The sequence below is a fragment of the Pleurodeles waltl genome, chromosome 4_2 (assembly GCF_031143425.1).
Source record: "Pleurodeles waltl isolate 20211129_DDA chromosome 4_2, aPleWal1.hap1.20221129, whole genome shotgun sequence".
Lineage (NCBI taxonomy): Eukaryota > Metazoa > Chordata > Amphibia > Caudata > Salamandridae > Pleurodeles > Pleurodeles waltl.
Window position 1 is genome coordinate 463,291,948 of NC_090443.1, and position 25,559 is coordinate 463,317,506.

A 25,559-nucleotide genomic window follows, 5' to 3' on the forward strand; every position below is an offset into this window, starting at 1 on the left:
CACTTTTGTGCCTATTTGGAATGTGAGGAGTCATTTTTGCAAAAACAAAATTGCTAAATGCTGATTTAGTCTTCTCGCTTAGTTAAGCATAATCTCGCGGAATTCTCAGGTAGTTCTAAGTAATAATGCTGCACTGAATTACACAAGTTACACCCACACCAGTAACTGTACATTCAACTTAAGAATACATCTAGAATAAATCGACTACTGAAAGAAGGCATATGAAAAAAATATGAATTTATATTCAATTTAACATTAGTCAAAAACAACAAACACACTTGCATTCAATCATTTGTACAAAAGGAGTATCTTTTTAACACATAACACATATATATCCAACGGATAAAAAGAGTCTTATAATGTCCAGTAATGTGAGGGACATATGTACCAATCCACTCTTGAATATGATATTTTCCCTAACAATCATCCACTCCTTTTGTTTGTGTGTGTGTAGTTGATTGGTGTAGTTGAGCCATTATTGTGCAAAGAACAAGTAGTTAATTTACCTATGTGGCATCATTTCTTTGGTGTAGTATTTAAAGCATTCATTTAAATATTCCTTCTTGTTTAGAATCAACAGGATCAGCCTCCATATCCCTAAACAGACTCTCTTGAACATGATATGACTTGATTAATCCACAAACCAAACTGTCGATGTGCATTCTAATTCTTGTTCCTTAGCATTAATAGTTCAATCATGAACAAATACATAAGGAAAATAAATGGATTATTGTAAAATAAAATATTATTTGCAGGATTCCGTATGCTGCGCAGTATAAGACTCTTTTCACATAGGGCATGCATGTGCTTTGTGCTAAAAACATACCTCTTCTTTTAGAAACGATTGAACACAACTGTGTTTGGTTTTGACAAATATTAAATTGAATTGAAATTCATATGATTTTAATATGTACATAGTCTTTCAAAATGTAGTCTACATGGATTGAGAAGTTGAATGTGTAGTTGCACATTTTAGATGCTGACGTATTGCAATTGTTTATTGAAATTCCTTGAAGAATTACCTCCTTGATTGCACTTATTTTGTTGTTATTATTATATGTTCTGTTGTCCTACACAATGACTACCAGCATGTTTATTTTGGAATGGGTACTTCTGTTTGAAAATCTTTAAGAAAGACATTGTAGCAGCGTTGCCTTTTCTACATAGTCATTCCAGATTTTTCACCTTTTTCTAGATCCTACATTTCCTGGTATTATGACCTCTGACACTGCCATTCATTGCCACATTGCGTGAGCTCCAGCCCATAAAATGAAATCAGTTTTTTCACCCAGCTGGTCTATTTAACTGTCCTGTAAGGCAATGGAAGATGGTGCAGCAACTGCACCAGGGGCATCGAAGTTAAATGTCATGTATGTTCTGAAGTGCATATTTACACCACCCATATATGTATAGCTAAACTATATAAACTATAAGGCTGTGCTTGTGTTCTAGGTCTGCTGCATTGTTAAAGCACCTCAGTAACTAATGGAAAGGAAAACTCACCCATAAATTGTACCTCAAAAGCTTACAAGCCTGAGTGTTCAATAATAAAAAAGTGGCATACTACTTATTTTAATAGTGTGCCCTCACATTGACTACATTTACAAAAGCTATTTTCACTGCATAGATTTAGCCCGATTCTCCATGAACACTTATGAGTAAAATTAAAACTCTTAATTTCTAAATCAATTTGTAAAAATGCTAGAAGTATAATTTAAAGTTAATTTCCACTCAGTATTGAAAATCTTTGTCATAGTAAAATCAGGTTTTGATAACTTTAGTGAAAAGTAACTTATGAAAATGTACTTCGCATTGCATAAGCAAAACCTGGCTTAGTTCCAGTTTTGACACCCATTTCACCTTCAAATGCCAATAGACATCCCTGACATGAGTCCGACTCTGCTTTCAAGATGGCAAAACCTTGGCCTTTGGGCACAGAAAGGCTGCAGTGTTGTGAATAACTGGCCACTTAACAGGAAGTACCAATCTAGAAGTGGTGCCGAAACAGCTGGCAGTACAAAGGTCATCCTACACAGTAGCTTTTGTGACTAAGAGATGACAAATGGGTATGGCAAGATATGCACACATTAATTCCTGGACCCTAATTTGCGCTCTGGATTCACTTCCAGCAGGAGGAGAAACCATTTCTTCAGGTTTCCAGATAGAAGAAATCTAATCTAAATAGAGGAGTGGTTTAGGGAAAGCAAAAGGCCCTTCTGATCAAAGAAGCTGTTTGCCATTTTGGATTTACGGCTTCTGGGATTTTTTAGCAATGAATCAAGTAGGAAGTGCTACAAACGTGGATTGGCATAGGGTGACAAAGTCAACATGGGATAGAATTGGCACCTCTCCGGCACACCGTTAGAACATTCCTGGACCTCGGAAGTCAATACCTGAAGAAGAGGACTGTTCTGAAAGAGAGAAGACTCAAGTACTCATGACTCCTGATGGCATTAAGGGACTGGAAGTGCCCCTTGGGAGTCTGTATGCTGCCCTCCTGTTTGCTTGCTCCAGGGATACAAAGCTAGAAGGACTCCTTGTTCACAGAAAGCTCAGCTGATCAAGGAGCACTAGAGAAGGACCACATGCCTAGACCTCAGCCCTGAGCACCTCTGAACTACTTCAGGGGCAAGACAAGGTTTTCCAGCAACTGGGGAGAATTTGGACATTGTATCCACCTCTGGAGGACTGGGACAAGGTGCTGAGATTTGTCAAGTTAAGTCATATCCAAGGTGGGTATGAAGAGCAGGTTTATCACACTCAGCAGCAATGAAAGTGGGTTGAGCAGGATTTTCAGCAATAGTACCCTGGCTTGCAGAGCCATACTTTTCTACAGCTTTCAGTCTTCCTGTTGGTGGATTTTGAGAACCAAAAAGTGACTAATTCCAGGGTGTGGCAGCAACTCCATCCCTGCAGTGACATGATTTAGGTGGCTACAGAATTCAGCTTTGTCCAGTCCAGAACCTATGGTGTCAAAACCAACAACATTAGTGAGAGCTTGATGATGATGTATCTGACCTTGAGGAGACCTTACCAGCTTCTGCCTTGAACCTTGTCCCACTGGTTGAGTCTAACTCCCAAAAAATAGTCTAAGCCAGACGGTAGCAGCTTTCACCAAAATGACCTCCGCTGGGTGTGTTCTACTGCAGTAAGCCTACATTGCACAATGGTCCCAGTCAAGAACAAATGGATATTTTTTGAATGTGCTTTACTCTTTCTAAGCTTTTTATGTATTCATGTCCAGTAGCTCATTATATTTTTCTCTACTTTCCTAAATTGGTTTGGGAATGTTATGTTGTTGGTTTCTTGAGTTTAAACCTGTTGGCACTGTTTGAAATTACACACAATTTTCTGTGAAAGTGTCTACTGCCTCTGCCATGGCACCACAGTGGTTGAATAGAGTTTCACAGAGATTTAACCAGGATTTGCTTATTAAGTTAGTAAAGTTCTCCCTTCCCAATTATTATCCCACATTCCGGCAGAGCTTTTATTAGTCTTTCTTCATGTCATGTTTATCTGAGAACAAGGTTCTTGGGCAGGAGCCTTGCTACTGAGTAGAATGTCTTACACACAAATGTAAGTCATATAAAACAAAGACATTTAACCCTTACCATTTGGTTGCAGTGAACAACGCAGGTATTGGGCAGATTGGACCAATAGAAAGCATCAGCATGGATGACATGAGGAAAGTCTTTGAGACCAACTTCTTCGGAGCAGTGCGGATGATTAAGGCAGTGCTTCCAGACATGAAAAGGAGGCGGGCTGGCCACATTGTAGTCATCAGCAGTGTGATGGGGCTGCAAGGTAAAATAACTCTGTGTGTTCTTTCTTTTAAGTGAACAATCCTGTGATACTCTGTCATAATGTTAACACAATCACCAAATTGTGTTCATTACCAATTCTGGGATGCTTACATCAATAATAGGCCAGTTTTACTGAGGTTGGGGCAAGAATGAATTTGGTAGTCTCTAGTCAACAAACATTAGCTGGTTAGCCAACCATTATTGTGTGAAATAAACAGCCTGTAGAAAAATGAAATGCCAGGCACAGTCACTGGATTAAACAAGTTCTATCCCGAGACAGAGTTTAAAAGATAATGCCTTTCTTGAAAATATGTTTAATACTTGAAATAAAACAAAAGGTACTTACATTTAAAACTTGAATAATATGTCAGATTAGATTTTAAATTGCACGAGCAGCTACACTCACATTACACATGTAGTTAAATCTGGCATTACAGGTGGAAAAAAATTACTTAACGCGCAGTTAATATTGAAATTAGGAAACAGTGATATAGATTCCTTTACATTTACAGTTACAATTCAGAGGGCCTGATTCACAAGGGTAAGTTACACTTTTGAGTAAGGTTACTACATTTGGTATTCACAAACTCTAAGTGTAAACTTACTATTGAAGTCTAAGAGCCTGATTTAACAGGCCCTAGCACCACCTTAGAGCTGCCATAACGGCTTTTTTTTTACGCTAAGGTGGCACTAAAGTGCCTTTTTACATGTGCCATACTTACAAAGTGGTGCAATGCATACATTTGAAAACCCTTGTGCCACATTATGCCTGCATTAGGGGGACTGAAAAAATGGCACAAGGAAATCTTAGATTTCCTTGAGCCATTTTTTTCGGCACTTTTAACACCTGCTCTGAGCAGGCATTAAAAGGGAACATGCCATTGAATACAATGGCCCCTAAGTACTCTGCAGGAGTAGTGCCAATATTTTGGCGCTACTCCTGCAGAGTACATCAATAGGATCAGGAATTCTGGCACTACTGCCCCACCCTACTCCATGGCGCATCATACTTTAAATATGGCACACACATGGTGGTAGGGGGGCACTAAGGGGTGCAAGGAAAGTGGCGCTGCACTGGGTACAGTGCCACTTTTCTTAAATCAGCCCCTAAGTTACAAATCTCCTCCCGTAGACTAATGAAATTGGTGAACACTGGTGTGGTTGGTTGACGTCCCGCCTTAAACCCCTCTCTCCCTCCTAAACCCATCTTAAACATCCTTAGTTCCATGCCCTTTAGTGGTAAATCTGCCCCTTTTTCTGCCCACTTCCCTGTGTCCCTCACACATTTACTACTACAATCTGGTCTTACATGTGCTGAGACTCTTCAATTGGAGCACAAAACTCTGCACATATAAGTATAGGGAAAAATTTGTAGTGCATTTTGTAGTATGTTTTGTAGTACTACAAAATATACTACAAAGTGCAGTTTGTGAACCAGACCTGTTTGACTTTTCATCCTTGGCGTGGTCTCCCTTAATGTTTTCCCTCTGTTTCCCAGGTTGTTGATGTGAGCTGGACTCTGTTGTTGCTGTTTTTGTTACTCTGGGCACTTTACCACTAGTAACCAGTGCTAAAGTGCAAGTACTCCTATACCAAATGTGTATGTCATTGGTTCATCCATGATTGGCATATTTGATTTACTGGTAAGTCCCTAGTAAAGTGCACTAGAGGTGCCCTGGGCCTGTAAATCAAATGCTACTAGTGGGCCTGCAGCACTGGTTGTGCCACCCTCAAGAGTGGATCCCGAAACATGGCTCAGACCTGCCACTGCAGTGTCTGTGTGTGCAGTTTTAAACTGCCAATTCGACTTGGCAAGTGTACCCACTTGCCAGGCCTAAACCTTCCCTTTTCTTACATGTGAGGCACCCCTAAGGTAGGCACTAGGTAGCCCCATGGGCAGGTGCAGTGCATGTTTAAGGTAGGACATATACTAATGTGTTTTTTATGTCCTAACAGTGAAATACTGCTAAATGTGGTTTTCACTGTTGCAAGGCCTATCCCTCTCATAGGTTAACATGGGGGCTGCCTTTAAATATGATTAAACTGTAGAATCCCTTTTCGAGCGGATAGACATGTGGGATTTGGGGTCTCTGAGCTCACAATTTAAAAATACATCTTTTAATAAAGTTGATTTTAAGATTGTGTGTTTGAAAATGCCACTTTTAGAAAGTGAGCATTTTCTTGTTTAAACTATTCTGTGATGCTGCCTGTTGGTGGAATCCCTGTCAGGGTCAGTTTGACAGTTGGGCTGTTTGCACCTTTCTCTAGACAGTGACACAAAGGGCGCTGGGGTGTAGCCTGCATATCCTGATGAGCCGTCTGTGCTAGGAGGGAGGGTAGAAGTGGTCACTCACACCTGAAAGGGCTGTGGCTGCCCTCACACAATGCAGTCTCCAACCCCCTGGTGTGTGTCTTGGGCCTGGCCTGGGCAAGGCAGGATTTCACAAACAAGAGATACTTTTTCTTTGAAGTAAGCCTACTTCAAAGGGCTAAATGGGTATAAGAAGGACACCCAAAACCACAGACTTTAGATCACTTCTGGAAACTAGAAGGAACTTCTGCCTGGAGAAGAGCTGAAGAGCTGAGGAAGAAGAGCTGCCCTGCCTGTGCTTTGTGGAGCTATCCTGCAGTTGCTGCTTATGCAAGAGGACAAAGACTGAACATTGTCTGCCTTCCTGCTTGATAAGAACTCTCCAAGGGCTTGAAATTGAGCTTGCCTCCTGTTGAAGTCTTAGGAACAGCAAAGACTTCTCTCTGCAAGAACCTGGAGCCTCTGCTGAGACTCCTGCCCTGCCAAGTTGTGCCCTATCCAGTTCCTGGGGCCTTGAAAAGAGAAGCTGGCAGGCAAAGTTTGAGAAATCCATGCACAGACCACCGTGCGGGGAAAGTTTAGATGCAACCTCTGGAAAAACAACATGCCACCAGCTTCGCGGCTTAAATCGACGCTCCCCCTGCAGCGTGGCTGGGAGATCGCTGCACTCGGTTGGAGAAACAACGTGCAGCATCACTGACGGAGGCTGGTGAGATCGCAACCCACACTGCGTGGTTTCTGGATAACCGTGTGGCAGGATTTCTGATGCAAACATCACTGGGTGTATGAAAACGACGCAAAGCCTGTTTAAAAGAACATGAAGACTCTTTTTGCTTTTTAATGAATAACTTGACTTGTGTATGCTGGATTTTTGTTGTTTTGGTCTTGGTTTGTTTAGATAAATATTCTCTATTTTTCTAAACCAGTATTGTGTCATTTTACAGTGTTTTCATTACGCTACTGAGTTTGTTGGTACAAATACTTTACACCTAGCACTCTGAAGTTAAGCCTGCCTGCTCGTGCCAAGCTACCAAGGAGGTAAATGGGGTTAGTTGAGGGTGATTCTCTTTTACCCTGACTAGAGTGAGAGTCCTTGCTTGGACAGGGGGTAACCTGACTGCCAACAAAAGACCCCATTTCTAACATTGGTGATCAGCGGTTGGGATTGGACTTGTATTTATACTTGATATATGGTGATTAAGGGGGCCGGGGGTTGGCGGGAGCACCGCCAACAGGCTGGCGGTGCCCCGCAGGGCATTCTGACCGCGGCGGTTTGGCCGCGGTCAGAACATGAAAACCGGCGGTGTCCCGCTGGTTTTCCGATGCCCTGAGGAATCCCCGATGGCGGCGCAGCTTGCTGCGCCGCCATGGGGGATTCCGACCCCCTCACCGCCATCCTGTTCCTGGCGGTTCCGACCGCCAGGAACAGGATGGCGGTGAGGGGTGTCGTGGGGCCCCTGGGGGCCCCTGCAGTGCCCATGCCAAAGGCATGGGCACTGCAGGGGCCCCCGTAAGCGGGCCCCACATAGAATTTCAGTGTCTGCATTGCAGACACTGAAATTCGCGACGGGTGCAACTGTACCCGTCGCACCCTTCCCACTACGCCGGCTCCATTCGGAGCCGGCGTCCTCGTGGGAAGGGGTATCCCGCTGGGCTGGCGGGCGGCCTTCTGGCGGTCGCCCGCCAGCCCAGCGGGAAACACAGAATGGCCGCCGCGGTCTTTTGACCGCAGTGCGGTCATTCAGCGGTTCCCGCCAGGCGGGCGGCTCCCGCCGCCCGCCGGGGTCTGAATGACCCCCTAAGTGTACACTCCTGTTTTAAGTTCCGACCACTACGTGACCACATACTACTTGTCTTGTGATTTTTCATTTTCTCTTTGGAACTTCTTGCTGATCCCTTGAATTTACTTTTTTTTTTTAAACTTCATTTGGGAACTTGTTTTTCTGCCTTTGGAACTTTGCACTTTCTGACTCTTCATCATGTCTCAATCTGGAGATGAATCAGCTGTAGCTGCTTTTGACATAGAGAAATTGGAGAGCTATACAGTGGCTCAGTTGAAGCAGTTCTGTAAAGTTTGTGTCTATCCCATTAAGAGCTCATCCAAAAAGGAGGAGCTGCAAAAGGCATTGGGTGCCTGGGTGACAGCCAAAGAAGCTGAGGGACACACAGAGAAGGACCAAGAAGGGGATGAGGGGGTGCAAGTCACTCACAATGATGTAGTGGGTGGGCCTATTATGTCGAAGGAGAGGGTGTCCAGGGCAGGTAGCAGTGTGTCCTCCAAGGATCTGACACCTGAAGAGCTACAGGACAGACAGGCAGAGAGAGAGTACCAATTGGAGCTGAAGAAGCTCAGTCTAGAGATGGAAGAGAGAAGGATGGCCATTGAGGAAAGGAAGATGCTGCTGGCCCATGAGCTTAACTTGAAGCCAGTCCAGTAGAGATGGTGGCAGCAACAGCACAGTGCAGCCTGAGAGAAGGGTACACATTCCAAAAGACGTAGTGAAGGATTACAAGAGGGAGGATGACATATACTTGTGGTTCAAGGGGTATGACTCTGCTCTCCACATGAATCTGGTCCCTGATTCTCATAGAGGGCCGGGTCTGTGGAAGCATTTTGAGGTAGAGGGGAGGGATACTCTGACATCCTTCGGGGATTCTCATGGGCCCACTTCCTCTATCATGAAGGGTGCCCTACTCATAAAATATGGTCTCACCTCTGAGCAGTATAAGGACAGGTTTAGGTCCTATAAGAAGAAGGAATCCCAAACATGGTTGGAGTGTGTTGATTCATTCTGAAGGTCACTGGATTGTTGGGTGAAGGGCAGTAAGGTAACATAGTATGGGGGACTTTACAATTTGATTGCTTGGGAGCACTTATACAGTTTATGTTTTCCAGAGCTGCGCCAGCACCTAATTGACAGCAAGCTGACTGATCCCCGGAAGCTTGCACAGGAAGCAGACCACTGGGAGAGCACCAGGGTCCTCAAGAGGTATGGGGGAGACCACAACAAGAGTGGGCAGGGTCCCTCTCAGAAGAAAGGGGGGTAAGGGTAAACAGGGGGAGTTCTCTAAAGGGCCCCAAACTGATTCCGAGGGTAAAGATTCACAGCCCCCAAGTGAGAAGAAGCTATGGTTCTCCAAAGGGAACACAGTCGCAGGGGGACCCCCACGCAAGTGTTATGCATTTGACCAGGTGGGTCTTATGAGGGGGGACCCCAAATGCCCCAAGAATACACCAGCGCTCATTGGTGCACAGTCCCAGTGTTTGGCTAGTGTAGCGCATAGGGAGGAGTTGGTTCCAGGTAGGTGGGAGCCAGCTGAGATGACCCTTGTCTCACTAGGGGACAGTGAGATGGTCCAGAGAACGCTTGTGCCTGAGAACACTAAAAAGAACAGGCAGTAGGTGACCATCAATGGACAGAGGGTGGAGGCTCTGAAAGACCCGGGAGCCAGTGTGAATACCGTGAGGAGTCACCTGGTGTCTGAAGAGCAGATTGATCCCCGTGTACTTCACCAAGTAATTACAGTGGACAACTCAGAGTGCCTGTGTAGAATGGCCCAGGTTCCCTTTGAATGGGAGGGGTCTCAGGTTCCTTGAAGGTAGCTGCGAGTCCAACCATGCCTGTAGATTGTTTGCTTGGCAATGACCTGGTGGATTCCCCTTGGAAGGAGGTGGATCACACATCATACTTGGAGATGTTGGGACTGCCTGGGTGGGTGTGCATATCCACCAGGTCAAAGGCAGCCCGTCAGGGTGGTCAAGAGCCCCTGGAGCCTTAAACAGTGTCCCAATGGACCAACAAAAAGAGGAACGGAAGGGGGCATGGGAAACCAGCCCCAGAAGTTCCCACTGTCCTGGAGGAGGCAGAGCCTGAGGCTGACGCCTCGGAGCCTACAGGGAAACAGGTGGCTGAGCTGGAGGAGGTCCCTGAGCTGTTGCAGGGGCAGCAGGAATGGGGGCCCACCAGGGAAGCACTTTCACTGGCCCCTAATGCGCAGGCGCTCAGATGCATATTGCAGGTCTTGCCAAACTTGTCAGGCAAGTGGCAAGAGTGGGGGGAAATGTAAGGCTCCCCTCAAACCTTTTCCTGTTGTTAGGACCCCCTTTGAAAGGGGTGGTATTGACATTGTGGGGCCTCTGGATCCCAAGACAGCCATGGGCAACAGGTTCATCCTCGTCTTGGTGGACCATGCCACCCGGTACCCAGAAGCCATTCCTCTGAGGTCAATCACTTCCCCTGTGGTGGGTCGTGCATTGATGTGGGTTTTTACCCGCATGGGGTTCCACAAGGAAGTGGTATCTGATAGGGGTACCAACTTCATATCTACATATGTCAAGTCTCTGATGAAGGAGTGTTGGGTAACCTACTAGTTCACCACCCCTTACTGCCCCCAAAGCAATGGTCTGGTTGAGAAATTCAACTTCATCTTGAAAGGCATGATTATGGGCCTATCAGAGCCCTTGAAGCGGAAGTGGGTTGTCCTCTTGCCATGCCTTCTGTTCGCTTACAGGGAGGTGCCTCAAAAGGGACTTGGGTTTAATCCCTTTGAGCTCATCTATGGCCACCCTGTGAGTGGACCTTTAAGTCTGGTGAAAGAGACTTTGGAAAAAGCTCCTACTAAACGGCCCCAGGATGTATTTAGCTCCATGCTGGCTCTGAGAAACCAGACTGCCCGCTTCAGGTGCCTCACACAGGAGAACCTGGAAGCAAGCCAGGAGGATATGAAACTGTGCTATGACCAGAATGCCACTCTGGTCGAGTTTCAACCTGGTCAAAAAGTGTGGGTGATGGCACCAGTGGAGCCTAGGGCACTCCAGGACAAGTGGACTGGGCCTTTTGAGGTGGTGGAGCGCAAGAGTGAAGTCACCTATCTGGTGGACTTGCAGACTCCCAGGAACCCTTTAAGGGTCCAGCATGTTAACTGCCTCAAAACACACTTTGAGCGGACTGAATTGTCCATGCTCCTTGCAACATATGGTGGTGTGGAGGAGGAGCGTGAGCCTCTTCCTGACCTCCTGTCTGCGGGAGAAAAAGATGGGACTGATCCTTTCCCCATCCCTGACTACAGAGCAGCAGAGGGACTGTCACCAGGTGTTGGGACAGTTTGCCTCACTCTTTTCCCTGATCCCAGGGGTCACACACTTGTGCACACATGATGTGGACACTGGGGACAGTCCACTCATTAAACAGAAAGTTTACAGGGCGACTGACGGGTCAGGGCTAGCATTAAGGAGGAGGTATCCAAAATCTTAACCCCAGGGGTTATTGAGCATTCCAGCAGTCCTTGGGCCAGCCCAGTGGTATTGGTCCCAGAGGTTGCTGCACCTGGTGACACTCCAGAACTCAGGTTCTGTGCGAACTACCAGGGACTCGATGTGGTCAGCAAGACTGACGCACACCCCATTCACCTAGCACTCTGAAGATAGGCGTGCCTACTCATGCTGAGGTACCAAGGGGGCTAGCGGGGTTAGCTGAGGGTGATTCTCTTTTACCCTGACTAGAGTGAGGCTCCGTTCTTGGACACGGGGTAATCTGACTGCCAACCAAAGACCCCATTTCTAACTAGGCCCTATTAATTTATGTTAAAATGCACTTGAAAGTATAAATCAGAAAACACCAGAAAAATTACTCACATTGCTTGTGCAATTATAACTGAAAATAATTGTATATTTGCAATGAAAACTACCAAATATTGAGCCCATATTCTAAAAAATCATTGGCAAAGCCCACGGGCCAGGCTTTAATGTACCAAAACATGCCAACACAGGCTTTCTTGGATGTTATTTACAAGTATTTCTGTGTTTACCTTAAAAATTTGTCCTGTGGATTATGCCATTCTCTCTATATTTCTTTCTGCAAATGGCATGTAATTATGCAAAGTAGCATAATGGGGTAGTTTGGGGAATTTCATTTAACAAGTGTACTGCGAAATTCTTGAATAACATGAATTATGCCAGCAGTCTAAATGTTGCCCAGACCTAGTAATTGTTTTGGATTACACGAGCTGGCTAAGTATGGCGCCCAGGATTCTTCCCAGGTTTCCTGGTTGCATAATACAGCTCAAGGTGGCCGTCTCTTCATCTTGTTTTACATCAAAGGTTAATGCTTTATCTTCAATTGAAAGAGATGCTACATACTACAATGTATTTTTATTTAATTGAAATCTTACAGTGCTCCCTACCCCTAAAGAGCTGCTGAAATGCTTTGACAAATACTGCTGACTGCACTACATTGAGTCAAACTCCAATTAGCAAACCATCCACCTGAAGATACTTCATTATCAAATGTCAACAACACCAACCTTCGTCCCTAAAAAACAGCGTCTGCCGTGTGCCCCACCGGCTGTTCAAGTAGCACTCGGAGTAAAGAGTTCTTCCTTAAAAGCCAATGCCGGCTTAGATCTTTTGTTGTAAATACAGATTAAGCGAGTAGTGTGCCTCTTACCCTCTCGCCTCAAAACCCCCTTTCACTGACAAACACTCTCACAGAAGGGAAGTGCTTCATCGGTTGTCTTATCTTTCATAATCCATTCAAGTCACCAATCCATTAAACATGACATAAATCAGGTGTTAAAAAACAAATCTGCACATCTGATGATTGAATTGGGTTGTTGCTCAGTCTCCGAGGGGTAGACAGCATTTGAAGATCGCCTCAGCTGTGAATTAAGTAAAAAAGTATTTGTGACCGCATGGGTTTCTTTTTTACATTGCTCTTTATACAAAGAATGTAATTTATTCTAGTTGGTAATGTGTTTTATCATTGAGCTTGCTGACTTTTAAAGATTTAGGTCAATTCCATCCTACTTGCAAACGTTGATGCTGAACATTATTTCTGATTTCATGACCTCAATGTAAACTCCTTGCGAGTTCCAAGTATGTTGTATTTCCTTTTCTTAAGTTAAGCTTTCTGAAACCCTCTAATGGGTTGAGGTTTGCAATAAAAAAACGTAATACATCAATAAAAAGTGTGCCTCCTGGATGTGATGCAGGTTTCACAAACAGCGGGAATCTTATAAGTGAATGCTATGAACCTACCTAAGCCTCCCTCACTCCCGCCGCTGTTCATTGGAGACAACAGGTTAGACGATAAACTAAATCAAACCTAGTTATGAGTTGGTATAAGGCAAAAAGTGTCGTTCAGAGCAGCTACTAGAGGGATTAGACTCATGCACAAACAATGCTCTTATAATGCAGCTCACTGTTAATACAGCACAAAGACACTTGGGTAACTCCGCATTTTCACAGCTGTCCTACTCATCTTAGATACAGACAAAGTTTATCTGATATACTGTAGTCTACAGCAACACTTCATTTCAATGATCAAACCGATTTGTGGTTCTGCCCAAACTCTAGCACCCTTTGACCTTCCTGTATTTAAAATCTGACACATTGTGACTAATATATCCCTATCTGGCAACTGTGCCTGCTACCGCATTGTTTAGGTAAATGCATAACTCTGCCAATGCCCAGCAGTCGTGCAGCAGCATTGACTATTTCATTACTTACACTCTAGCATTGATAACTAGCCGGCTGCCCATCACACAATCTGCCACTACACATACAATATATAGCAGATTAAACAACATTCTCTTATATTCACCCAAGGCTGAAAAATAACACTGTCACACATATACAGCACTCTGACCCCGTCTCCCCCAAATGCCATCTATGACCTGCCACTGGTCATGTTGTGCACAGTAAACAAATATACATATTAATCATGCCACCTCAATACCAGCTTAATTTTTGTCTATGCATCTGGCATTCAGAAATAGACAGTTACGCATATGTTCTCCTTTTAATTCGTCTGCTAATCCACAGAAGACGGTTAAGATGATGCTGAACTATGCTTTGTAGCCAGTCCCTATGCATTTTCTCGAGTGGTACTTATTTAAAAACATGCTAAAGGTATTCTCCACGTGTAATGGCGACACCATGAAAACGCTCTGGGCAGTAATGTACACCTTTGGAAAAGTGCTCCCAGGGATACCTTTTCCAAATGGTCTAGTATAAAATGCTGATAATTTATCAATAACAGAAAATATTTTTCTGTCCATATTTTCTTTTAACAGTTTCAAAGAGATTGTTGGTATTATGCGCACATTTCATAAACAGCAGCCCTCACACCATTTATATTTCTGAACACGGCTGTCAGGCAAATTGTTGTGTTCTTGTCTTCCAAAAAAAATAAAGGTGTTAAATAAATTGAAAAGAAAGAACACCATTCTTTCAAGGACTGTCATTAAAGTATGTAAAAATGCATGTAGAATAGTGTAGCCTTTGGCATCGCAAACTGTTCTCAAACACACAACTGCACTATGAACTCTAAAGTTAATGAAATAAAGGTGCCTGGTCTGGAAAACAGCCATACATTCCTCGTGGCTGCCCTCCTTCCATCGGTACTATTGCCAGAGAAAAACAAATATTGTAAAATATCTACTTATCTAAGACAGTTCAACTACATTACAGTGGCGTGTGTGCCCCACCCCAGCAAAGGTTTTGTCTCAACCCATTGGAGCTTGATACTTTATGTGTGCTAGTGAGCCATCTGTAGTCAGCCACACTGCTGCTGGTTCAGGCAGCTGGATAGAAAACAAAAGAATCCCTGCTGTCTGGAGAGGAAGAACACAACTGCCAGATCAAAACATGTCCACCACCACATGGGAGGAAGCAAAGGCCCTCTCTGTAGTACTCCTGAAAGCTCTTTTCTAGGTTAAACACATAAGATCTGGGGACAGCTATGCTGTTAAGCCATACCTGGGAACTGACTTATGTGGGGTGAAATATACCTTGCAAATGTGTGGCTACATTTTTGTTGCCTCCTGGTTCACATTCTCAAACTAGATGTACGGCCAGTGGGCGAGGTGGGGAGAAAATGTAAAGCAAGTGCAAAAGTTACACTTGCAAATCTAGCTTGGCCTCTTCATGCATAACAAAGTACTAGACACACACACTTTGCTCTGTTATGTTTTAGCTGCTGTGCCCTATGTGGCCATGGTAGCCAGGTCCTGCTAATAGCACAAGACTCTAACCCTCAAGACCAAATCACACTCTGAACAGGGTTGACAGGCCTTATATTTCCAACCAAACTTTGCTATGGGGTTAGTACTGCGGGCAGTGGAGAATTGGTCTTTAGTGCAGAAAGGGGATTTCAGTTCTCTGCCTTCCTTTTCACTTTTGCATGTGGCATTCATATCTTAGAAAATGACTGCTGTATGGCAACTAAAAGTGAGTCAAGTTCATATTCCAAGTCAACTGTTTTTGAATCCGGAAAGCACTGGAACCTGCTCATGCCCTACCAGTGTCATCCCCAGGAACACAGTGTTCTTGGAGGACCAGGTTGCACGTTTTGCACAGGTACAGTTTCCACACATCATATTTTGCCTTTCTGAATTTGTGTATGTACAAAATGCAGCCTTATACTGCACCCTCTATTTGTGGTAATGCAGATCATGGAAAGAGTTTGGGTACTATTGACTTGAGGAACTAAGATAGGATTCTCAAAAATCATTAGCAATTTGTGCACCAGCCTTAGTGAATCCTATGGGATGGTGGTCTGTTAGGGTCAACAGGCCACTATGTCTGTGGTTGCTTTTAAATAAAGTAAACATTTTTTTTCTCCAAAAACTAGCCCATTTTCCTTAAACTCTATGGATCATTGCCGACTCCTAAATAATTTTGTCAACATTCACAAAGCCCATAGGGGACCACTTCCCATTTGCAAATGGGTTACCACCACCTTTGTGTAGACAGTAAAATATTTATGTTTTGGGACCAGATTTTGATTGCAAAACATTACTAAATCCAATTGCGAATTGCTGTTTGGAAGGACTCCCCAATACGCCCCTAATACTCACAAACTCAAATTGTGATAAAATCACTATTTAAATTTAGTGCATAACAAAAAGCTACTTTGCAGATATAGAGGATCCAATTGAACAAATCAGATCCTTGGCAACAGCAAAATAGTTTAGTACATCTGACCTATTATCCATTGTCAGGGTAACTCCTTGCAACCTACTTGCAAAATGATAATCCAGCTTACATTTGCAATTATGATATCAGCGTGGGCACAATTCAGACTGCACTTGAAATATGTTAAGTAATGAATAATGTTTCTCTGTATTTTTTTCTCTATGACATATTTGATCTTATGTCTCTCTTTAGGGTGCCTTTATAATCAAATCCAGGCTTAGGAGAGCACAGAGGTTACAATCTAAATGAGGACTTAGCAAGTCCTACTCACAAGGTGCACTAGGCCTTTGTGTTTCACCCTAAATATCTGGTAATCTACAAAACGAGCACCAACCTTGCAAGACAACCAATTATCTTGGAATAGATACGTATCTTACCAGTTTCCAAAAAATGTTTGGAGATGGAAGTCTTAAAACCAATTTGAATGTTCATGGTCAAACTCTTTTTTCTTTTCAGGTGTCATTTTCAATGATGTCTACGCTGCTTCCAAATTCGCCATGGAAGGATTCTGTGAGAGTCTTGCAGTCCAGCTTCTACAATTTAATATATTGTAAGAGGGAATTTGAGTTGGTGTGTTTTTTATTGACATTTGAAAGTTCTAATTAACTTCTTCATGAGGATCTACTACTACTGGTATAAGCCATCATCTCCTATAGCACTTATGTAAAAAAAGGTGACTAATGAGACAGCCTAAGGTTTTACTGACTTACTAATTTATTTCATTTTCTCGTGTTCTAGCAGGCATAGTGGGCAATGGAGGGTGTTAATGCACTGTGAATGCCGTGCGGTGGTGAGCCGCAAAGAGCAGTTTTCAGTCATAGGTAGATGTTGACGGACATATGAGAAAAATAGTACTGTATTTTGCATACAACCTGCAAATCGTCAGTCAACATACTTCATTGAGTTACATTGAAAAAAAGACAGAATTTTGAATTATTATCATGCAACAGAGATTGGACTGTTGGTTCCTTAGGGGATCTCTAAAGCAGTCATTTAGCAGTTTGCTGATCTTGCTGTTAGGACAAGAAGGTCATTTTTAGTAATGCTCTGTTGCTCATCCAGTTCTTGGAAGACCAGAGTGTAATTGCATCCCTGACAGTACAGCAAATCAGTTGACTGTGTGTAATGCACTCATTCCTGGATCTCAGAGGATTAGAGGTGGGCTAAAGCTTGCATTGATGGACAGACAAGTATGAGTAATGCGTCCATGGTGCTTTTTGTGTGTTTGGTCCACCTGGCCAAAACCATAACTATGTGCTGCCTTTGTTTGGTTGGCCAATGGCATCTGGAATGTAGCTCATCTATTGAGTAAGGATATCAGGCTTCTGTCCTCTGCACATCACTACAAACTAATCTGTTGGTACTGTCCTCTCCCCTGAAAATGTCATAAAATAAGTTTAATATGAGAGCTTTGGTCCTGAATTTTGTAGGTGATCTGAGGGTCAACATTATTTTATTAAGAAATCCCTTTTAGCATTCACTTGACTCCTTCTCTTTCATGTTACTGGAGTGAGAATTAACTTATGTACGTAGACAGTATCCCCTGTTTTTCTAATAAGAACTAGAAGAGAGGTAGTCATACACAAGAATTTTTATCTGTTAGGATGATGTTGCTTTTTTGTGTTTTTTCTTTCTTTTTTTTTTTTTTTTTTTCTCCCTGAGGTTAAATCTATTGTGAATGATAATATCTGTGGGGAGGGGGCTCGTGGTAGTGCTGGTTATCCTTGTATAACATTGGAGGAAGTGACAAAGGCCCTAATAAACTCTGGGTTTGTATAAAATAACTGCTGATCTCTCCCAGTCTGAGCCCAAGATTTGGGGTCCTTATCCTACTTTTATTTTTAATGCAATCATGGAAGGGATGCCCACCCTCCATTCTTGGGCAGGGGCTGAAATAATCCTTATTTTTTTTAAAGACTCATCTGTGATGCCCACAAACTACAGACCCATTAGTATAATTGTCACCACGCAGAAAATATTTGCTAAAGCTATTCTGTAAAGACTGCTAGAATGAATGGAGGATAACGAGGTCCTAAGTCCTTTGCAAGATGGTTTTCACTACAAAACCTCAATGATTGACCAGATATTTAGACCTCAGCTTCCCCACTGGAAAACTGTAGTGCTGGGCGGGAGGGGTAGACTGCATATGGTATTTGTAGACCTAAAGTGATCCTTCGATTTGGTGCCTAGGAGGACCCTGTGGCAAGTTTTGTCTGACATAGGGGTTCCATATTACCTCCTTTCCATTCTAGTTAGATTACACAGGCACAATTTTGCACAAGTGCATTGTGGGAAGTTTGGGAAGGTGTCCTAACCCTTTATGGTTAATAGGGGAGTTAGGCAGGATGTGTGTTGGTTCCTACACCTTTTTCCCTTTATATAAATGGCCTGGTCGACTATTTAAATCAGTGCAACAATGATACTCCCAGGCTATTGTCTATGAAAGTGCCAGTCCTTATGTTTTGCAGATGACAGTCTCTTCCTCTTGCAATCCCCTATGGGCCTCTAGAAGTCACTAGATCAATTTAGTAAGTTTTGTGTGTCTCAGTGACTTGAAATTAATCTGAGCAAGACAAAATATATGGTCCTTAATCCCTGTAGATCACCATGCACAAATGCCACTATGAACAGGATCTCCCTAGAAGAGGTACAAACCTTTGACTAGTTAGGTATTACCCTTAGGAAACAGATGAATTGGGTATCTCATATTACCAAGCAAAGATTAAAACTAGAGCACCATGTTGGTGGGTTCCTATATACATAGGGAGACATTCAGTAAGGCTATTTCGGCAGTTGTTAAGATATATGCTGTACAGGCTTTGGGGCTGCTCTCTATGGGGCTGAAATAAGGGGCCATAAGCCTGTGAAAACCTGCAGTTGGTCTGAGAACCGCTATTCGCGACAGTTATGCAAACTGCCTGTTAGTACACCTCTTGTTCCACTCAAGCTTGACTTGGGAGTACGATCAATCTAGGAGGTGATTGCACTCAGGCCTATATTGTATTAGAGAAGATTGTGGGCCACCTCGGAATTGGCTTCTTATAGGCTAACTCTGGAAGAAATACTTGGTATGCAGGGTGCTGGCAAGTTACCTTGGATTAGTTTCGCTAGAGAGACATTGAGGAGTATGGGGAGAGGCAACTTGTGGAATGATCCTAGCAGGGCCTATCTATGCCTTTCCAAAGCTGACCTAAAAAAAGAGTATAAAACCTTTGTGCTAAATTCGATGTTGCCTAGCTCTTCATTGGGACCATTGACTGGTAGGTTTATATTGAATAAGGATTTTTGCAGCCTAGAGGGCTTTATGAATGACATCTAACCTAGTCTCGCTAAGAAATTGTCTATTCAATTTAGGTTTGGCACTTTGCCCTTATTTTCACATACTCTCAAATGGGCTACCTCTTTGGCTTTTAAAAATCAGCCTTGTCCCTCATGTGGTGGACCTAGTGAATCAGAAGACTATGGCCCTCATTACAACATTGGCGGTATTGACCGCCTACCGCCACGGCGACGGCAGCCAACATACCATCGCCGTGGCTACCAGCCGCCCACCCGCATTATGACTGTAGATGGAATTCGGCCGGAGGGCTGATGGAATACCGTTGACGGTCATGGCGATGGATGGCAGTAAGGTGGTGCTGCTGTCAGCAGCAGCGCCATGCCAGCAAAACACCGCCGACCGTACCATGAGCAATGATACGGCCTGGCAGTGTTTTGCTGGCAGGCACTGCTGCTGGCATCAGTCTTGCGTCCCGTCTCCTGCCGGAGGACCCTCTGCAAGCAGGTAAGTCGGGTTCTCCAACAGGAAAGGGGTGGCAAGTGATGTGTGCGTGTTTGGGGGTGTTTTGTGTGTGTGTGTTTGTGTGGGGGTGTGTGTCTGTTTTTGTATGTGTGCATGAGGGTGTGAGTCACGTTGAATGAGTGCGTGAATGACTGAATGTGAGTGTACATGATTGTTGTGAATGTGTGTGTGTGACAATGTATGTTGGTGTGTGTTGTGGTGTGTAGGTATGTATGTGTGCATGCCTGGGTGGATGTGGGTATGCATGTGTGTATGAGTGTGTATGTGTGCGGTGTGAGTGTGTAAATGTGTGGGGGGGCAGGAGAGGGAGGGGGAGGGTGGGGAAGGACTCTGGGGAGGGGGAGGGGCGGGGGAGACCCCTGTCAGTGCCAGGGAAGGTATTCCCTGGCACTGATAGTGCTTACCGCCATGGTTTTCATGGCGGTACGCTTGCCACGAAAACCATGGCGGTAGGCGGGTCATAATCCCGAGGGTGGGATTGTGATGGCCACCTGGCTGTAGACCGAAGTCTCCAGCCCAACGGCCCTTACCACCCTGGCGGACGTAGTAGTACATTAGCGGTTTGGCTTGACCCAAACCGCTAATGTCATAATTTGGGAAAAGGTACAGCCAGCCTGTTGGCAGTACCTTTCCCCAAATTACCACTGACCTCCAGGGTCGTAATGAGGGCCTATGTCTTCTTCTTTTGCTATGTCTACATTATGCCTAGAAGAAAGTGGACAGTGCCCATATGCAGGAATTTCAGGACCCGGCAGCACAAAGATGCCTACAGAATGCTAAAAACTGACACAAGGCAATATACTGTGTTTGTGGTGTCAAAATTATTATTTGCTATGTGGTACACAAGAATGAGATTAGTATTGCCATTTGACCCCTCCCAACTTTAACCTTCCTATGAGCTTCTGCTTTCCTTTGATAATGTACTGTAGTTGCTTTTACATTGTCCTTAATGATTGTAGGAACAGTGTGAATTTAGATTTTGAAAGAGATGTAACTCATGCGCAATGCTATGGGAAATTTCTTAGTGAAATTGTATTCTAATAACCATTGTGGGGTATCTTGCAGTGTTTTCATATTTCTCTCTTTCTAGAAAACTCTAGGAATTTATTTACATTATTTTCACCATGACTTTTAATTGGCACTTGAAGCAAACTAGCATTGAGGCCCTCATTATGATCGCTGCGGTCCAAACAGTGGATCACTGAGATCACTGCCTTGGCAGACCGCCAGTGCTGGCTGTCCCATGACCGCCATATAATTACGCCTGGCGGCACAACGCCATTAATGGTGGTGTGAACTGCCAGACGCCATACTGGCGGTCAGTGGCGGAGGTGGATGCTGCTTCATCCGCACCACCACGTCAGCCAGACACCGCCACACCTATTATGATGCAATAATAGGTGTGGCGGTGTATGGAGACGAAGCGCTGCCAGCAGAGCAGCATCCAGGGAGCCCTTTCCCTCCCAGAGCAGCACCACAGAAAAGGTAAGTGCTTTCTGAGAAGGGAGGGGGTGTGTGTGGAGTGACAGACTGCATGCATGGGGGTATGCGTATGTGTGTGTGAAGGGGATGTGTGTCTACGTGTATATATGCGTGTGTGTATGTTTGTGAATGAGTGTGTGCATGTGTGTATGCATGCATTTTTTTTGGGGTGGAGGGGAGCGGGGGTCCTGAATGGAGGTGGGGTGGTGGAGGATGGTGAGGTGGGATTGGGTAGGGCCTACAGGGAGATTGGCGGAGGAGGGATGAGGGTTCGGTGTTCAGGGTTTTTCAGGGTTTGGGGGTGGGGGTGGGTCTACCTTCTGCCCGGCGGTCGACTCAGCCCTGGGGGTGGGTGGTCAGTTCACTACTTACATCATTATATGGCGGTCGAGCACCTCCATGCCGTCGGCGGACATGCCGCCAATGCTGGCGTGGCGGTGATCGACAGCCAAGATCATAATGAGGGTCTGAGTGTTTGTTTATTCTATTTGTACATACAGGCCCTCATCACAACATTGGTGGTAAAAACTGCCTACCGCCGCGGTGATGGCCTCCAAAAGACCGTCGTCACGGGTACCAGCCGTACAAATATTATGACCACAAACGGATTTCCACTGGATTTCTGCCACAAGAAGGGCGGAAATCTGGCTGTGGCCATACTGGTGGATGGTGATATGGTGGTACTGCTACAACCAGCAGCGCCACGCCAGTAGACTGCTGCCAGCAGTATTATGAGAAATAATATGGCCTGATGGTGTTCTGCTGGTGGGCGCTGCTGGAGGTAGCAGCGCCCGGTCCCGTCTCCTGCCGGAAGACCCCCTGGATCCAGGTAAGTCAGGTTTCCGACAGGGGAGGGTGTCGGGGTGCTGTGTGTGTGTAGGGGTGTGTGCATGTATGTGTGTGCCTGATTGGGTGTGTGTGTTGGGTGTTGATTGAATGTGTGAATGTATGGAAGTCTGAGTGTGTGTATGGTGAGAAATCGTAATGCGTGTCTGCGTGTATGTTTGGAAGTGTGTGCGGATGTGTGTGTGATTGGATGTATGCATGCATGTATGTATGTGTGAATGAGTGTGTGTACGCATATGTGTGTGAAGGGGACTTGGATGTAGATGGGGTGGGGGTTTGGAGAGGTAGGGGGTCTTTGGAGACGTGAAGGGGTTAGTGGGGTTTGGAGAGGTAGGGGTTGGGGTGGGATGCGTCTTCGGAGAGGTAGGGGGTGGTGGCCCCTATCAGTGACAGGGAAGGATTTCCCTGTCACTGATATGGCCTACCGCCATGGTTTTTGTGGCGTTACGAGCGAAACGAAAACCATGGTGGTGGGCGGGGTCATAATCCCGCAGGTGGCACAATGGTGGCCGCCGGATTGGAGATGGTTTTCTCCAGCCTGGGGGCAGCTACCACCATGGCGGTCGGAGTGATACATTGGCAGGTTGGCTTCAGTCAACCGGTCAATGTCATAATGTGGCGGTAAGTACCGTCAGCCTGTCGGCGGTACTACCGCCACATTATCACCGGCCACCGGGGTCAAAATGACTCCCTTAATGTTTATCTATTTATTGTCTTACTTATTTGTCTTTTATGGCGCAATGCTGAAATAAAGTTTGATGATGATGTCGCTTTTCGATGAAGATTAAATCAGCAATAATAATCCTTAGGTGTTTTGTAACAACAAATTCCTTCTTGCAATTTTCATAACGGCCCAAACTATATGATGGATTAATTCATTTTCAGAAGCAAGCACCTCAGTTCTCTCTCTTTAACAAAAACAAAAAAAATCTTAAATATTGAGTTTCTCCCATATGAATGAAGAATATATATTTTCGCTTCTCTCCCCATTATTTCCAGACTTGTTCACCCAAAATATAACTTAAAGGCAGTGCTTAGTTTGTAAAAGAAAGAATACTAATGCCCGAAGCTATGTTCAGAAGCCCTCAGCCTTAAATCTCGGTGTGCAGAATACCAAAGCTGGCAGTATTTTGTCCACCTCATACATCTTTAATCCACTCTCTGCCACTTTATTACTCGCAAGTTTCTGCTTTCTATCTTTGTGATAGTTTCCTGTCTTTCTCTTCCTCTGCCTTTCCATTTGTGTGTTTTCACTCTCTTGCAATCTATAAAAATCGGATCTGACAAAATAAATTCCGGTTTCCAAAAATGTGTTGGTGGGCCCCCCACTAGCACCCTGCTCAAATTAAGCACTGGTACAAAGCTCAAACTCGCTCATAATTCCCAGGAGGGTGGTCCAGAAAAACCAGAAGTGGAGTGCTGAACTTGGCTTTTATTTCACTGGGTGCTGACAAGCTGAGCCAGGGGCGTAACATATGCAGGCTTACACCTATTGGATGGGACCCTCTCAGTCCTTCCCTATGTGAGTGTGGGGGGCCCCTTCAGAATATCTTTCAGGGGGGAGCCCTCACGTTTTTATATACCATTGAGCTGAGCTGGAGCCCTTGGGGAATTGGTTTGAAATCCATGGCCACTCCTGGTGCCTCTGACATTTTCCCTAGCTCCCCGATGTTAACTGCAGGAGATATAGGGGGTCATTCTGACCCCTGCCGGCGGCGGATGCCGCCGGCCTGGCGGGAACCGCCAGAAGACCGTACCGCGGTCGAAAGACCGCGGCGGTCATTCTGAGTTTCCCGCTGGGCTGGCGGACGACCGCCAAAAGGCCGCCCGCCCGCCCAGCGGGAAACCCACTTCCATGAGGATGCCGGCTCCGAATGGAGCCGGCGGAGTGGAAGGGGTGCGACGGGTGCAGTTGCACCCGTCGCGATTTTCAGTGTCTGCCACGCAGACACTGAAAATCTATGTGGGGCCCTGTTAGGGGGCACCTGTAGTGCCCATGCCAAGGGCATGGGCACTGCAGGGGCCCCCAGGGGCCCCACGACATCCGTTCCCGCCAGCCAGGTTCTGGTGGTGGAAACCGCCAGAACCAGGCTGGCGGGAAGGGAGTCGGAATCCCCATGGCGGCGCTGCTTGCAGCGCCGCCGTGAAGGATTCCCAGGGGCAGCGGGAAACCGGCGGGACACCGCCGGTTTCCCATTTCTGACCGCGGCTGTACCGCCGCGGTCAGAATGCCCATGGAAGCACCGCCAGCCTGTTGGCGGTGCTTCCGCGGTCGTTGGCCCTGGCGGTCCATGACCGCCAGGGTCAGAATGACCCCCAAAGGGAGGCTTCTAGAGAAGGGGAGGAAGGGAGGGGAAAGGTAGAGAGAGGAAGTGATCAGACAGGGAGAGAGAAAGAGAGAGAGAATATGAATGAATGGACGAATGAATGAACAAATGAATGAAGGGGACTACAATAAAGAGGTTACTCAAGGAGACGAGGGGAATATGACTGGTTTGAGCATTTTTTCCTGGACTTGTTTTGGTTCCCTAGTCCAGCCCTGGTGACCATAAGGCGTGAGATTGATTGACATGCAGATTACTAGCAAGAAAATAGTGAATTACCCCTGTCACTCTTACTCGTCACATACTTCAGAACGTATTACCCTGCAAAAGATCTTGTTAATCAAGGGGTACTCCTGACATGAGAGTGGCTCAAGGCTTCAAGGATGACGAGTGAGTCTCATAGATTCACAGAAAAAAAAAATCTTTGCATATTGGCCTTTATGATTCTCTTGGTGGGTAGGTTGCTGTATTGCTAGGGAAACTTCTTTGGAGTCTTTTCCTCGGCATTGTAGGCTATTTGATGAGCATTGAAGAGCTAGCTGTGGGATACGAGAACATTTTACAAAAGAAAACCCTTCTTAGGTCGAGCGCAAGTGCTCTGGCCTGTTGTAATATATCAGTGGGCTTTTACCCATGCCCACTGCAAGCCCATCACTATCACTCTTTCATGGGCTTGCCTTTCAAAAACCTTGATTTTGTTGGTAAATGCTTTATGTTTGTTCCTCCTTGGGGCAGTTTTGTTACTGCTTTGGGCACCGACCTTGTTACATGGGTAAATGCACCTTTGCAGATACGTTTGACTGCGAGCGAACTTCTTTTTCCTTTTGTATCTCGCCTTCACGCTCATGCTCATGGAGGGCTGTGGCACTTTGAATAGGCTCACTTATGTCAACTGTTTTACTTTTCATTTTCAATTTATGTGGCAAAAAAAGTCCAGTTAGGAATTCATATCACTAACAGCTCTAACTCAAGCAAACGCGAGACCCATTGCATTCTAAATGCTTGTTTACATTTA

The 25,559-nt window shown here is 45.1% G+C and overlaps 1 protein-coding gene across 1 annotated transcript in view; it reads left to right on the plus strand.

Moving 5' to 3' along the window:
* Nucleotides 1-25,559, plus strand: part of RDH8 (retinol dehydrogenase 8) — a 172,297-nt gene that overhangs the window by 84,788 nt on the left and 61,950 nt on the right. Inside the window, exons 3-4 of the mRNA XM_069231787.1 lie at nucleotides 3,625-3,804; nucleotides 16,547-16,640. Coding sequence (XP_069087888.1) covers nucleotides 3,625-3,804; nucleotides 16,547-16,640 — 274 coding nt within the window. The remainder of the gene's footprint in view (nucleotides 1-3,624; nucleotides 3,805-16,546; nucleotides 16,641-25,559) is intronic.